Raw genomic sequence first — 14,229 nt, forward strand, 5'->3', positions numbered from 1 at the left:
GGAAAAGGAATTTCAAAAATTCACAGGGCTTTAAAGAGGAGGGGCAGTTTCCTGTCTCCCTGACCCCCTGGGCAGTGGAGTTCAGAACGGTGACCAGAGTGGTCAGTGTGGAACAATGTGGGACAGCTCCTGGAGACCAATAATAGTCAATTTAAGTAACACGGTGTTTCCACTGACACTGTGTGTATGTCTACACAGCAACTAGATACCTGTGGCTGGCCCATGCCAATCAACGTGGGCTCCCAGAGTTCGGGCTGCGGGACTGTTTCACGGCAGTGTAGACTTTCATGCTCAGGCTGCAGCCCAAGCTCTAGGACTTTCCTACCTTGCAAGGTCCTAGAGCTTGGACTCCAAGCTAAGCCGAGAAGTCTACACAGCAATGAAACATCCCCTTAGCCCAAGCCCCACAAGCCAAAGTCACCTGGCACGGGCTAGCTGTGGGGTTTTCTTTGTTGTGTAGACATACCTTGTGTTGACCTAACTACATCGACTGTGACTCTCCGCTGCTTGGGGAGGTGATGTTTGTTGTTAAGTTGGCATAGTGGGGCATTTACATCGACGGGAGCCAAATTTAAGTGAAGACACATCCACACTAGGTTAACATAAGCTGCCTTGTATTGATCTAACCATGTAGTGTAGCTGATTGGTGGATTTAACTTGTTAAGGAGTCCTATTGTACATGACCCTCTGTGGGTGTGTAAGTAGCCTGCCCTCCGTACCCCAAGACAGGGTGGAATAATTTAACACAAAGTGATTTCAACCATTCATTGGGGGCACTTGATTTTTATTTTATTATTTTAATAATTGGTTTGAATCGGGTTGAAACTTTGTAAAACTAATTAGAAAATTTGTGCTATTGCAATTTTAAATTAAAATGTATGAAGAGCTAAACTATAAATGCAGGAGTGGTTTTTAAATGCCACTACTAGTAGGGTATCTCACTGCAATTATACAAAACTGCTCCAGGCAAAAAACAAAATACGGAAAATTAAGGCCCTGGTCCAACAAATACTTTAGCAGTTGCATAATTTTACTCACACAAATAGTCAAATTGACTTCAATGGGAGTACTCACATGCATAAAGTTAAGCATTCATGTGAGTGTTTGCAGCATCACAGGCTAAAATTGATATTTTTTATTGAAACTTTTCCCTTAGTGGCATAACATTTTTGTCACTAACACCGAAGCGATTTTGTTTTAACAATGAAAAACTACTTAGACTTTCACTACATTAACAAAGGTTGTGTTTTTTTTCATACATATGGTCCAAAAATAGGAGCCTAAAGTTTGTTTTAAGCCCTGTGACAAAGCGGGACTCACCACCATGGCGCCTCCTGCTGGCCATCCTGGGAATGAGCTCTCGGCCCTTCCAGGCCACCTTCAGCTAGTGGTGTCAGGCCTGCCATCACTGCTGTCTCCACTCTTTGGACCCACATGGCTCCCCAGACCACAGTGTCCTCTTCTGGGCATGGCCCTCCAGCTGTCTGTATTCCTGCCACTTGCCTCACTGGCCAAATGGAGTCCAATGTCCAGCCCCTCGCCTCAGGGACAAATTGCAGTCTGTATACCGGCCACTCTCCTCACTGGAAAGTGGGGGGACCCAGGCCCACCCACTACTCTGGGTCCCAACCCAGGGACCCTATAGCTGGCAGCCACCTACTGCCCTCCTCCGACCTGCTGCCTATTTTCCCTGGGCCACTTCCCCCATAGCCCTAGCACACTGTCAGCCCTTGGAGCAAGGCCCCAGCCTGGCTTTGGTCAGCCAGCAGCTCACCCTTTCACTCCGCTGCCCCTGCCCAGCACTGCTCTAGCTATGCCACTTCAGGCAGCCAGTCCTCCTCCCTTGCCTTCTGCACTGCTGAGCAGCCCTTTATATATGGCCCTCGCTGGCTCTGATTGGCTGCTCCAGCAAGCCTTCCCCCTATTGGTTGGATCAATAAGCCCTTTCCTGATTAATGGGTTCTCCACAGCCTCCCTGGTGCTGCTTTTAACCCCTTCTTCTCCCTGTGTGGGGCAGCCGACCCACCACAAGCCCATATTTATAGACATAAGAGTAGGATTTTCAAAAGCAGCTAAGTGATTAAAAAGCACAGGGTCCCATTGACTTCAGATTGCAAACCATGTTGGAAGAGTGTAATATGGTTGAACCATTTCAGCTTTCTTGACTTCTGACAGTTCAGTGTAATGGAATGTAGTGGTGATTGCAAATACAGCCCAGACTATTTGCTTATCAATTTTGTGTTTCAGTTTGTGCTGTTCTCACAATAAGGATATTAGGGCATGTCCCCACAGGAAAGCTATACCAGTGGAAACTAAAGTGTTAATTTAAACCACTCTAATTATAGTGATATAAGTCCCTAGGTAGATACTCTTATTTTGGTATGAGTGCCTTTTTGTTTTGTTTTTTTTTCCGTTTAGCTTATGTTGCTTTTGTAAGGGGTTTAAACTAACCTAGAAAAGCCACTCTTACTCCAGAATAAGTGTGTCCACCTTGCAAGTTATATTAGTATAACAGTAGCTGTTAAATGATACAGGCATAATTATACTGGTATAATTGGTAAAACATTCCAAGGCTAGACAAACCCATAAGGAGGTCTTAGACTTATGTGGGGGGGTTTTCTCTCTCCCAGCACAGACAAACATTTTAAGTGTGAAATTTCTTAGTGGAAAAAAAATCTCTGTAAATCTTGAAATTTTACTAACAAATAGGAAACTAATGAAGGAAACAAGTACCAAATAGCCACTTACGCAGTTAAAGACTATAAAACGGGCTGAAAGTAAAGGACTAGCAACATGTAAATGCATAAATAAGATCTAACTAAAAACCATTGTTTGATTTTTTTTTTTAAATCCATTATTTTTTTTTTAAATCATGATTTTTCTCCATCCTGCTTTATGCCTTGTGCCATTGCCCAGCTCCTAGTCACTATGCAAGTGGTGACTGGAGCCAATGAGCCATGCTAGCAGCCCCAGCGTCAACAGCTTCTTTAAAGATGGCAAGGGGAGAGCACATGCTGCACTCATGTAAAGAGTTCAGGAGCCCCAAGAGAAATCCACGTGGAGATAGCCAGAATCCCTCCCATTTGTGCACAGTCTCTCAGCACTCCCTCCCCAACAAGGACTTATGCCTTTAAGGCACATCCAGCCTTTAATCTGGATGGATGGAATTGAACAATGCATCTATTTTCAGATCAGTTTATTTTTATTAGATTCGTTGCTATTAAATGACTGTGATGCATTAAAATGATGAATGTAAAAGCCAGATACAAAGCAGATCTATAAAACTACAGACATAAAGGCCAGACGCGTGAGAGATACACAGTCTAATACACCGTTACTTCATATATGAGAAGAGCAATATGTCTGAGACTTAGTCTCTCTCTGCATTGACACCTGGTTAATGAATTTGCATTTATTCTCAGGAAATGGTATTCAGACTGGACACTCAGAACCTGGAGTCTGGCAGGTTGAAATGTCCTTTTGATCCTCATCAGCCGTTTGCTTCAGTAATGACAGGTAAGATGTCAACATCACGGATGTTTCTTCCTTGCTTGTTCATCACAATCTTATTTAACTAAAAACAACAGGGCCAGATCCTTAGCCAGTGCAAAGCCGCTGTCTTTTATGCCAATTTTTACTAGCTCATGACCTGGCCCAACAGTGTCATTCACTTTGCATATGCTAAAAAAAAAAAAAAAAATGAATGCTATAAAGCTAAAGGGGAAATAGGAGAGCCAATAAAGGAAAAGCTACCAGTTTAGAAACAAGGTGGTGTCATCTTTACCCAGTCATTTCTGCTTTAAAAAAAAAAAAAACTGTACACAGTATTTCATATGATTCAGGGGTTCTGTGGCTATTATCAATATTGTCAGCCCTTTGAAGTCTGTTGACATACATGAAGTCATCTGCATAAATCCATTTTGAGGTTTCTAATTATTTGAGTAGCCACTTCAGAAGCCTGTACTTCCATGCTGTGTGGTCTAACATTTGGTGTCATGGAATGTCAGCCTGACCTCTGAATTTCAAACCACTGTAAGAGAGCTACTTTTGTCATGGTTTGGTTCGGAGCTTTGGACAATTTTCATTTAACTTGTCCATCAAGTGTATGAATACGAGATAAGAGTGACGCACCATGACCTTTTCATTTACAGCAAAAGAGGAGTGGTGATAGTGCTTTGAAGTATCAGACACTTGGGGTTATAAAAAGAATATGACTAATGTTCAGCCTTTATTCTACAATAATAAGATCGATGATTTGTGATCTTGACCCAGCTGGAGGGCCAGCACTTCTTTTATTAAAAACAATAGATTAAAGCCAGAGGGTTACCATTCTCAGGAACCCCTAGCCCTTTTTAATGGCCATGAAGTCTGTTTCTAAAAAGGGATTCTAAAAACTTCTACTGTTCTCTTTTTCCTAATGTGACAGAACACTCTGATTTATTATAGAGCTGGTTGTTAATTTCAGTAGCATTAAAATACTTTTGAGTTCTCTGTTAAGTTTTGTGCAGTGAAGAAGAGGACACGTTTCAATTTATTAAAACATATCATTTAGAACATAAGAACTGCCATGCTGGACCAAAATAGTGACCCCTTTAGTTCAGTATCCCATCCCTGACCAATGCCAAATGCTTCAGGAGAAGGTACAAGAAACACTGCAATAGGCAGCTGTGAAATCACCTGCCCTTGGGGGAAATGTCTTCCTAACACATCAATTAGTTCATGGCCTGAAACATAGGGAGGCAGTTTGGCCTAGTGGCTTGGGCACTGGACCAAGATTGGGCATTGGAGTGGGACCCACTGCTGCCAAGTTCCTTGTGGCTGGAAGTTGCAGATATGCAAATTCAGACTGGAAATGAGGTGTACATTTTTAATAGTGGTGGGTAATTAACCATTGGCACACTTTACCAAGTATTGGGTGGCTTCTTCATCACTGGCCATTTTTAAATCAAAAGTAGATATTTTTCTAAGAGAGATGCTGTAGTTCAAATCGGGATTATTTGGGGGGAGTTCTATGGCCTGTGTTATGCAGGAGTTCAGATGAAACATGGTTTTAGAGTCTATGAAAAGAGACCTCCATTCAATTCCTGGCTCTGCCCAGGCATGCTGTGTGACCTTGGACAAGTCACAACCCTACTCTGTGCCTCATTTTCCCCCATATTTAAATTGGGGTAATGATACTGACCTCCTTTGTAAGGTGCTTTGAGATCTAAAGATGTGAAACACTCTACAACAGCTAGGAATTCTATCCTTCATAAATAGTTATATATTTTCATGTAATTGGGAATGCTCTCATTCTCCTTATAAATGTCTCTGTTTTTTTTTAAATATTGCAAAACGTTTGGCCTCAATATCTTGTGTACAGATTAGCTATACATTATGTTAAAAAAACTAGTCCCTTTGGCTAAAACCTACGGGGGGCAGATTGAATGCATTTGTTGGTGTCTATTTTAGTACCTAATCTAAAAAGCTATTTGTCTGATTCTACAATTACTTCCTTGCATGAGTAGTTGCGAGGGTGTTACCAAAAGCTTTGAATATCTGCCTATCCTACGTAGGCATTTTTATATTATTATGCAGTTGCTCAAAGCTTTTTAATGCATTTATTATTAATATTGTTTAGCATCCATCCCTTTTTAAAAATTCTTGTCTACCAAAGCCTTTATAGGAAACAACAGGAAGTTGGAATGCAGGATACCAAAGAATAAGTTAAGTGCTGAAAGCTCCTTGTCAACAGAGGTTAAGTGAGGATGGGCATTTTCTTTGAGTCTTTCAGATGTATCAATCATTGAATGCCTGTCAGCTAGCAAACACTAATTATATCATCCATTCCTCATTTTGACATTTACCTTTCAGAATGTGCTATTGTCACTGCACAAAGGAGACATGCTGTCTGAAAGATGTATTTTAAAATATTGTTACGGAAGGATTACTTAGATAATAGTAATACTGTACTCTCACACTTCTTATCACACTGTCTGTACTCGGCTAGCTTGATTATCACTTCAAAAGTTTTTTTTTTTTTTTTTTTTTTTTTTTTTTTTTTTCTCTTAATTAATTGGCCTCTCAGAGTTAGTAAGACAACTCCCACCTGTTTATGCTCTCTGTATGTGTGTATATATATCTCCTCATTATATGTTCCATTCTATATGCATCCGAAGAAGTGGGCTGTAGTCCACGAAAGCTTATGCTCTAATAAATTTGTTAGTCTCTAAGGTGCCACAAGTACTCCTGTTCTTCTTTTTGCGGATACAGACTAACACGGCTGTTACTCTGAAACTGATAAAATAGGTTTGTTTGGTTCATATTTATTGGGGGAGGATTAGGTGTATTTTTTAATATGTGTTTTTCTCTGAACAGAAGAAACTTCACAACATCAGTATTGCATAATATTAAAAATGCAGTTACTTTCAGCTTCAGATTTATCTGCACAGAGATCACATAGAATGTTTTCAGCCATGTCAGAATTTGAGTAAAGGGGCCTTTTATATGTGGTTTATGATTGCTGTTCAATATGAAGTTCTGCCATTCATGTGTGGATTACACGCATCATCATAGTTTTGTTGTTTCTTCTTACAAACACCAGAAATATGTCATCATATACAAATGTGTTATAAAAATCATTGTTATTAAACATAGCTTCTTATTTTGCAAGAATTAAAGAAATATTGTGGAATGCACTGTGCAATGGAAAACTTGTGCAGCAAGTTTTTTTTTGGCTTCTTTTTACAAAAGAGCTATGCTATGAACACAAAGAGCAAACATTGTTCTGGTCTTCTGTGTGCCTTTAATTTTGTGCAGTGCTGAGATGCCACGAAGATAGTCACATATGCTCTAGGAATTATTTTGGGGAAGTTCTACGGCCTGTGTAATACAGGAGGTTGGACTATATGATCACAATGGTCCCTTCTAGCTTTGGATTCTAAGAACCATACGGAAACCTAAGCAGAGGAATAAACTGTAACTGCAATTGCAATTGGTACAGTGCAATGCATGGAAACAATCTGGAACTCTCATTATGTTTAACTCTAGTTTTGCTGTGAGGTAAATCATCATCACCTGACCCAGGAAAAGAGGCTCATTTACTTTAACCTGATCAGGATTGGGCCCTGTATCAAAATTCAGCATTACCAGTTTGCAGCGTATGCAACACCGATCTGTATTAAATTATTTAGTTAGCATTTAGGAGCCTTTGGAAATTCTTCCTAAATTTCATTGAAAGTCAATGGGATTTAGGCTCCTCAGTGCCTAAGTCACTTTTGATAATGGGACGTGGGCTCCGAAGTCACTGAGGTATATTTGAAAATGTTATCCTTTCTGTTACATTACAGAATCAAAGACTTTGATTTAAAGGAAAAGAATGGTGTAAAATATGTATACTTTATTAATGCAACAATACTGGAATAAAATAAACCATATATACACCATGTTCTTGAAGAAAGCCTCACTATGTCTTTCTCATTGACAGATGACTACCTCTATGCTGGAACAGCTTCTGATTTCCTTGGCAAAGATACAGCTTTAACACGTTCTCTGGGCCCTTCTCACGACCACCATTACATCAGAACTGACATTTCCGAACATTACTGGCTTAACGGTAGGACAATAAACATATGTTGCTGTTGACTGCATTGTCTCTGCTTTTTTGAAAGTTCAGAGGCCCATTTTCTTTAAAAACATGTATATAACAAGCATAAATAAAGTTGCATCATTAGTTATTCCCAACTACAGTCTTTTAAAAGTGGAATGGAGAAAGTGCTGGAGAAATGTGCCAGAGGGGAAAATACTGCAATGGAAGGGATTTGAAGTAGAAGACTTAAGAATTCTTTCCATCTCTAATCTATGAGTCTATATATAGCACAGTAGTTGGAAATAATTTCATGGCATAAGTGCTTCTAGTTTTTCAGTGTTGTTGGAATAATATTTTTTAACCAAACAGTTGCAATCATTTATTAAAAACTGTTTCCTACAGCGCTCTGAAATGTCAGACTAGAAATTCCATTTATTAGGTAGGAGGTTTCCTCCCCCCCTCCCCCCCCCCCCCACACAGGGGAAAAATATCCCGTGCTACTCCAAGGAGCAGTTTAAAACCACTATGAATGCTTTAAATTTCCTTCCTAAGTAACAGACTGCTTTTTCTTGCCCATTTAAAAGCATTTTAAAAGTAATAAACCCTGTAAAAAAATATATTTATACCCAGCCATCCTCAAACCACACACACAGAGTGGCACAGAAAACTTCACCCACAATCCTAATACCTTTCAATGAGGAGATATGAAAGTGTCCCCTTTCAGCCATCCATTCTCTTTAAAAATGTGGCAACACTGGCCCTGATGCAGCATGACCATGTGACTATTATGGGTGAATTGTAAAACCAGAGCTCCTGACCGCAGGGGTAAGTTGACTTCTCCATAGTTATCCTCTGAAAGGGATCATTGTGCCTGTTAACCCTTTGACAAGAGTTTACTCTTTCTTTCACTCCTCTCTCTCCTCTCATGCAGTTGCCTCACCTTTCTATTCACTTGTGCCCATTCCCCTGTCCCAGTGTCTTTCCTGAGTAAAAAAGCCATATATACAACCACTAAAATATCCTTAGCCCTCCCCAGGCTGTAAAACTGGGATCCTTCCAAGCAGGTGGAGAATCTCATCTCCTTTAGGCCTTGCTGAGCTCCCTCTCTGCTGTCTCCTGCTTTCCTCCCTTGGCTGCCTCTGTACCTGTTCTGCTCCACCTCTCTTGCTGAGTGCCAATCCGCCAGCTGCTACACTTCCTGAGGTCTGGCAGTGAAGGAAGGCAAGGCATGTTCAGTTTGCAGTCCAGAGCAGGAGAGGGTTCTTAGAAAGTGAGCAGGCCAGCTCAGGCCAGGACTGGCTCCTTTCAGGAGTTTTGATGTGGCCTGGTCCCTCACTAGCCAATTTAGAACCCTGGACATTGACCAGTACTTATGGCATAAACATCCTTAGGATTAGCCAGTTTCCTAAGGGGTAAAGTATTATCACAGAAAAGATTTAATGTTGTTGTGAGCTGATGAATTTAGTTGTTACAGTTCTAGCACTACTGTTGGTATGCATGGCACAGACATATTAGAAGGTTCCATTTCCTGCCCAAAAGAACTGAGACCCAGATCCCCAAAGGTGTTTAGGCACCAATTAATGGGAATTAGACGCCTCAATACCTTTGTGTTCTGTGCCTTACAACCTAACACACCAACCCTGCACACACTTACCTACACCATTAATTTCCACTTGGGCTGTTCAATGACATCAAAAAGTTACCTCTGTGTGTGTGGTTAGGATTGGGCCCTAAACAGGCAAGGGACCAGTAAATGGGTGCAACATAAAGCGAAGAAATTGAGAGTTTTGTATGTGTTTTAGTTCTGAGGTTTTTGGTTTGGCTTTTTAGACCATTTTTTTTTTTATTTATTTTGTTTTCCCTAAGAGGTAACATATTTGTGAGAATTCTGTAAGGACAGTGTGCATTATATGAATATGGCTGAGTTTTAAAAACAACTTAGTATGTTAGGCTGTGGTGAGGATACTCTCTCATACCAAGTAAATAATGAAGCCCCCAACATCTCTATCAGGTTTTTGCTCTCTTTCCAGCCGTATTTAAGGACTACAATTATAGCATGTCTGAAACTTGACAGAGACAATCCATGCATTGTTCTACATTGGAATACATAGAAACTAGCTGTTTTTAATGTTTTAAAATGATTCTGTTAAGGCTGAGGAAATTCTAACTACTATGATTGTTTTTTGCACTAAATACTGTACCATAATATTCAGTGCATCACTAGTTTATTAAGTAATATTAACAATCACATACATTTTGTGCTTTCAGCAGATTTTGGTGCTAAGAAAATATTTAGGTTTAAAATCACTCCAGAACCTAAATTCACTATCCATTTACCAGGCATATGTTAGACCTCTAGGAATGGTTGTACATATTTAAGTAATTGTATAATTAGCAATAAATTACTTGCAGGGGTGACTCATATTTTACTTAGGATAAGTGAAAAATATATGGCTTGGGGGGGCGGGGTTGAGTGCAGAGGAGATTGTGCTATAATGCATGTTAGCATTTTAAGTTTTAATTTTTTAGTAAAATGTTCTTTGAAGCAGTATTTTTCCTTCTTGTGGAGGGAAAAAACAATGCAGAAGGCAAAGATTTCTGGGACACCATTAGGTCCTGTGCAGTGCATTGCCTTCACATCCTACTCTTGACTGCATTAATAGCAGCCTTTCAGAAGAGATGAAATGAATAAACCTTCAAACAAATTCACACCCACTGGGACTCTTATTCCTGCACAGAGTCCCACTGACGTCAGGAGCAGATTTACCATAAAACAAACTCTGCGGTGACACTGGGCCCCCAATGACAGGGGGGGACCCAAAATGCAGGACAAATATCTGACAACCTGCCCCTGAGTCATGGTCGGCGGCGTAGCAGGGCTCAGGTAGGCAGGCTGCCTGCATGCCATGGCTGGTGGCCCCACATCGCTCCCGAAAACAGCCGGCTGCTGGCACGTCTCTATGCATCCCTGGTGTGGGGGAGGTGGCTCCGCACGCTGCCCCCACACCGGGCAGCACATGGAGACCTGTTGTCCCCCTCCCCCCAAGGGGCATGCAGAGACGTGCCAGCAGCAGGGCTAAGGCGGCTACCTGTCCACTCTGCCTCCCTCCCTCCGTGCCACACTGTGGCCCCTGGAGGGGGGGGTCTCTGCGCACTGTCCCCGCCCTGAGCACTGACTCTGCAGCTCCCATTGGCTGGGAACTGAGGCCAGCGACTGCGGGCAGTGGTGCACGGAGACCCCCTGTTCCCCTTCCCCACCTAGGAGCCTCTGCTGGGGGGGTGGGGTGCCAGTCACTTTGGGAGCTGTGCCGCCTGAGTTAAGTGCCACCCCATTTCCCCACCACCACATCTCAACCCCCTGCCCCAGCTCAGAGCCTGCACCCAGCACCCAAACTCCCTCCCAGAACCCGCACCCCTCCCGCTCCCAACCCCCCTGCCTCATAGAATCATAGAATATCAGAGTTGGAAGGGACCTCAAGAGGTCATCTAGTCCAACCCCCTGCTCAAAGCAGGACCAATTCCCAGCTAAATCATCCCAGCCAGGGCTTTGTCAAGCCGGGCCTTAAAAACCTCCAAGGAAGGAGACTCCACCACCTCCCTAGGTAACGCATTCCAGTGTTTCACCACCCTCCTAGTGAAATAGTTTTTCCTGATATCCAACCTGAACCTCCCCTACTGCAACTTGAGACCATTGCTTCTTGTTATGTCATCTGCCACCACTGAGAACAGCCGAGCTCCATCCTCTTTGGAACCCCCCTTCAGGTAGTTGAAGGCTGCTATCAAATCCCCCCTCATTCTTCTCTTCTGGAGACTAAACAATCCCAGTTCCCTCAGCCTCTCCTCATAAGTCATGTGCTCCAGACCCCTATCATTTTTGTTGCCCTCCGCTGGACTCTTTCCAATTTTTCCACATCCTTCTTGTAGTGTGGGGCCCAAAACTGGACACAGTATTCCAGATGAGGCCTCACCAATGTTGAATAAATCAGCCCAGAGCCCACACCTAGCACCCAAACTCCGTCCCAGAGCCCAACTCCTGCACCACCCCCCCCCGCATCCCAAGCCCCTGCCCCAATCAGGGTACCTCACTTTATTTTCATTTACATCCCATAACTTATAAAATAGGAGGAGGATAAAGAAAAAAAGAATGTTCTTTTTCTTGGCTGGGTCCCGAGGGGGAGGCCCTGAAAATGAAGCTATGCATAGGGCCCCACTAACGCTAAATCTGCCACTGGCTGAAGTCAATGAGCATGTGGATCTATTCTCAGGATTGGGCATTAGACTGAAGCTCTGTGGATCTGTCTTGTCCAAGCCAAGCAGATTCTTGGCAAGATAGCCAGTGAAAAGGATTGTATGAGAATTGAAGAGTCCTATGGCAGTGTGCCTGGCTCCTGAACCATGCTGTCTTTGATCTGTCCACACACACGTATACACCAAGCAAGTGCACATTCCTCCCACTTGTCCAGGGAGCTAATGCCATTGTCAGAGTTAATGTCTCCCTGGATATCATTAACCTCCAGGGGTTTGTTCCACAATGTAGAACTCATGGGAAGCACGTATCACGGAGTAGCTGCCCCTCTTCTATACCCATGCCCTCTAGAGGCCCAAAATCATAGTGTTGGTGCAGCGTGTCTTCCACTAGCTCATGCTGCTTCAGATCTGCTCCCTTCACTTCCCTGCTTTCTCGGTCTTTCCCACTCCTTTGATTCCCTCTGCATCTGGGCCTCATGAGTCTTAATACGACTTACTCAGTTGAATAAACTTTATTGAGCCTCTTGACCAAGCAAGCCTATAATTTTGGATTGGAGCATTGTTTAAAATAGGTTATCAGATACAACACCAGAGATATAGACTGTGTTAGTGAACTTTCTATACTTTTATTGCTGCTCCCAGAAGGACATCAGAGCAAATTACAAAAGGTTTATGCAATACCAGGATATACTGTATCATCTGTTACCAGGACTTTTATCATCTCAGTGCCTTATTGTTTCCTTATACACACCTCAACAAATGAAATCTTTACAATCTTTCTATTGAAATTAGTCAGATTTTTGAATGAAGACAGACAATATGATTGAGAATATAAACAATGATTTAAAATGCATAATTATGCCATTTGTTCTCTCTACAAAACATACAAAAACCATATCACAGCTGATTATAATTTGTTTTTCTATATGAAGTGTGAACAGGATACTAAAGATGAGAGGAAGATCTCACTTGTGGAAAAAATATATTTTGTGTGTGTGTGTCATGTTTATTACATTGATTTCTATGTCTTTGTCTGTGTATGATTACCTTTTCCAGTTTATTTGTTTGGATGTAACTTTCAACTTTAATGTTTTCAATTGTGAATTTAAATCCTTGAATATTGTATTACTTAAGTATTCCTGTTCCTTTATTCAATTTGTTTGAGATTGCTTTAAATATGTTCCAGGAACTGATGTTTTTGGATTCCATTTGCCAAGGAAACCAGTAAAATTGTAATTAAAAAAAAAATCAGAATTCAGAGTTTAGCTCTGCAGATGTGGATTTTTTTAAACAAATCTGAAAGTAATAAGGATGTTGTCAAGGTATTTTTCAGAATTTGCTATTTGTTTATTTTTAACTAGCTCTATATGCTGATAGCCACCTTGGAAGCACATTAATGGTATTGATTTATTAATGGCTAGGGCTGGTATTTTCAAAAGAGCCTGAAAGGGTCTGAGTGGGAGTTAGGCACCCAACTCCTCCCTTAGGCTCATTTGAAAATCCTAGCCCAAATGATCTACTGCGTCATTCCAATTTTACACTGACATGTAACTCCATAGAGTCACACCAGTGTGAAACTGGAGTAATACGAATGTTATTCTGGCCCATACATTTCGCTCTCTGGCATCAGTGTGCATACTGAGAATTTAAACAAACATATTTAAATACAAGTCAGTTAACTTCTTACGGAGGCAGAAGAAAACATCATTCCCTGCAAACGACCAGTTCACTGCTCATTCACTCAACATCTTCTAGTCTTCGTTTTGCCCCTCTTTCTTACCCCCTAGCCAAACAACTGGGAGAAAAGATGATCCTTCCACTGTACCCGGTGAGGGCCAGAGATACTATGCTCTATCTGACCAGCCTGGGAAATGAATTCGAGTCAAGGGCCTATTCCCGCTGAGGTAGTCTGGTCACTGGCCCACCTCTTGTTCAGTGCAAAGGACAGTTATCTTAAGTGCTCCCAGAGGATCTCAGTCATGTAGCAGATCACAAGGACATCTTAAAGCAATTTCCCTAAATATTTCCCCCTCTATTTGTGTATTTGAATTTTGTTGCTTGTTGTTGCTTCGCTAGCTAAGGTGGCTGGCATTTTGTTACTTTCTGATTTGAATGCACAAGCAAAGTGAAAATGCCGAGTTATTAAACCTTTGAAAATGAGACTGGAGAGCAGAACAGGGATATATGAACCAATTGTCTTAGTGAGACAATCTCAACACTGTTGACTTAGTAAGGCCATCCTAGCACATGTGCATAGGAAACTATTGTCTTAGTACAGCTGTTATTAATATCTGAGCTTAAGTCATGCAAACAAATAGAGGTTATATTGCTCCCTTGCATACTGTCTCTCGTAAACATTTGTGGTTTCCTACATCCCTGGACTACTACTAAGTGCTGCCATTTTTAAATTAGAT

At 41.7% G+C, this 14,229-nt stretch overlaps 1 protein-coding gene across 2 annotated transcripts in view; it reads left to right on the forward strand.

Moving 5' to 3' along the window:
- SEMA3D (semaphorin 3D) overlaps positions 1-14,229 on the forward strand; it is a 197,984-nt gene that overhangs the window by 110,012 nt on the left and 73,743 nt on the right. For both annotated transcript variants that reach the window (XM_054017156.1, XM_054017166.1), the window contains exons 6-7: positions 3,423-3,516; positions 7,466-7,594. In XM_054017156.1, coding sequence (XP_053873131.1) covers positions 3,423-3,516; positions 7,466-7,594 — 223 coding nt within the window. The remainder of the gene's footprint in view (positions 1-3,422; positions 3,517-7,465; positions 7,595-14,229) is intronic.

Source organism: Malaclemys terrapin, chromosome 1 (genome assembly GCF_027887155.1).
Source record: "Malaclemys terrapin pileata isolate rMalTer1 chromosome 1, rMalTer1.hap1, whole genome shotgun sequence".
Classification (NCBI taxonomy): domain Eukaryota; kingdom Metazoa; phylum Chordata; order Testudines; family Emydidae; genus Malaclemys; species Malaclemys terrapin.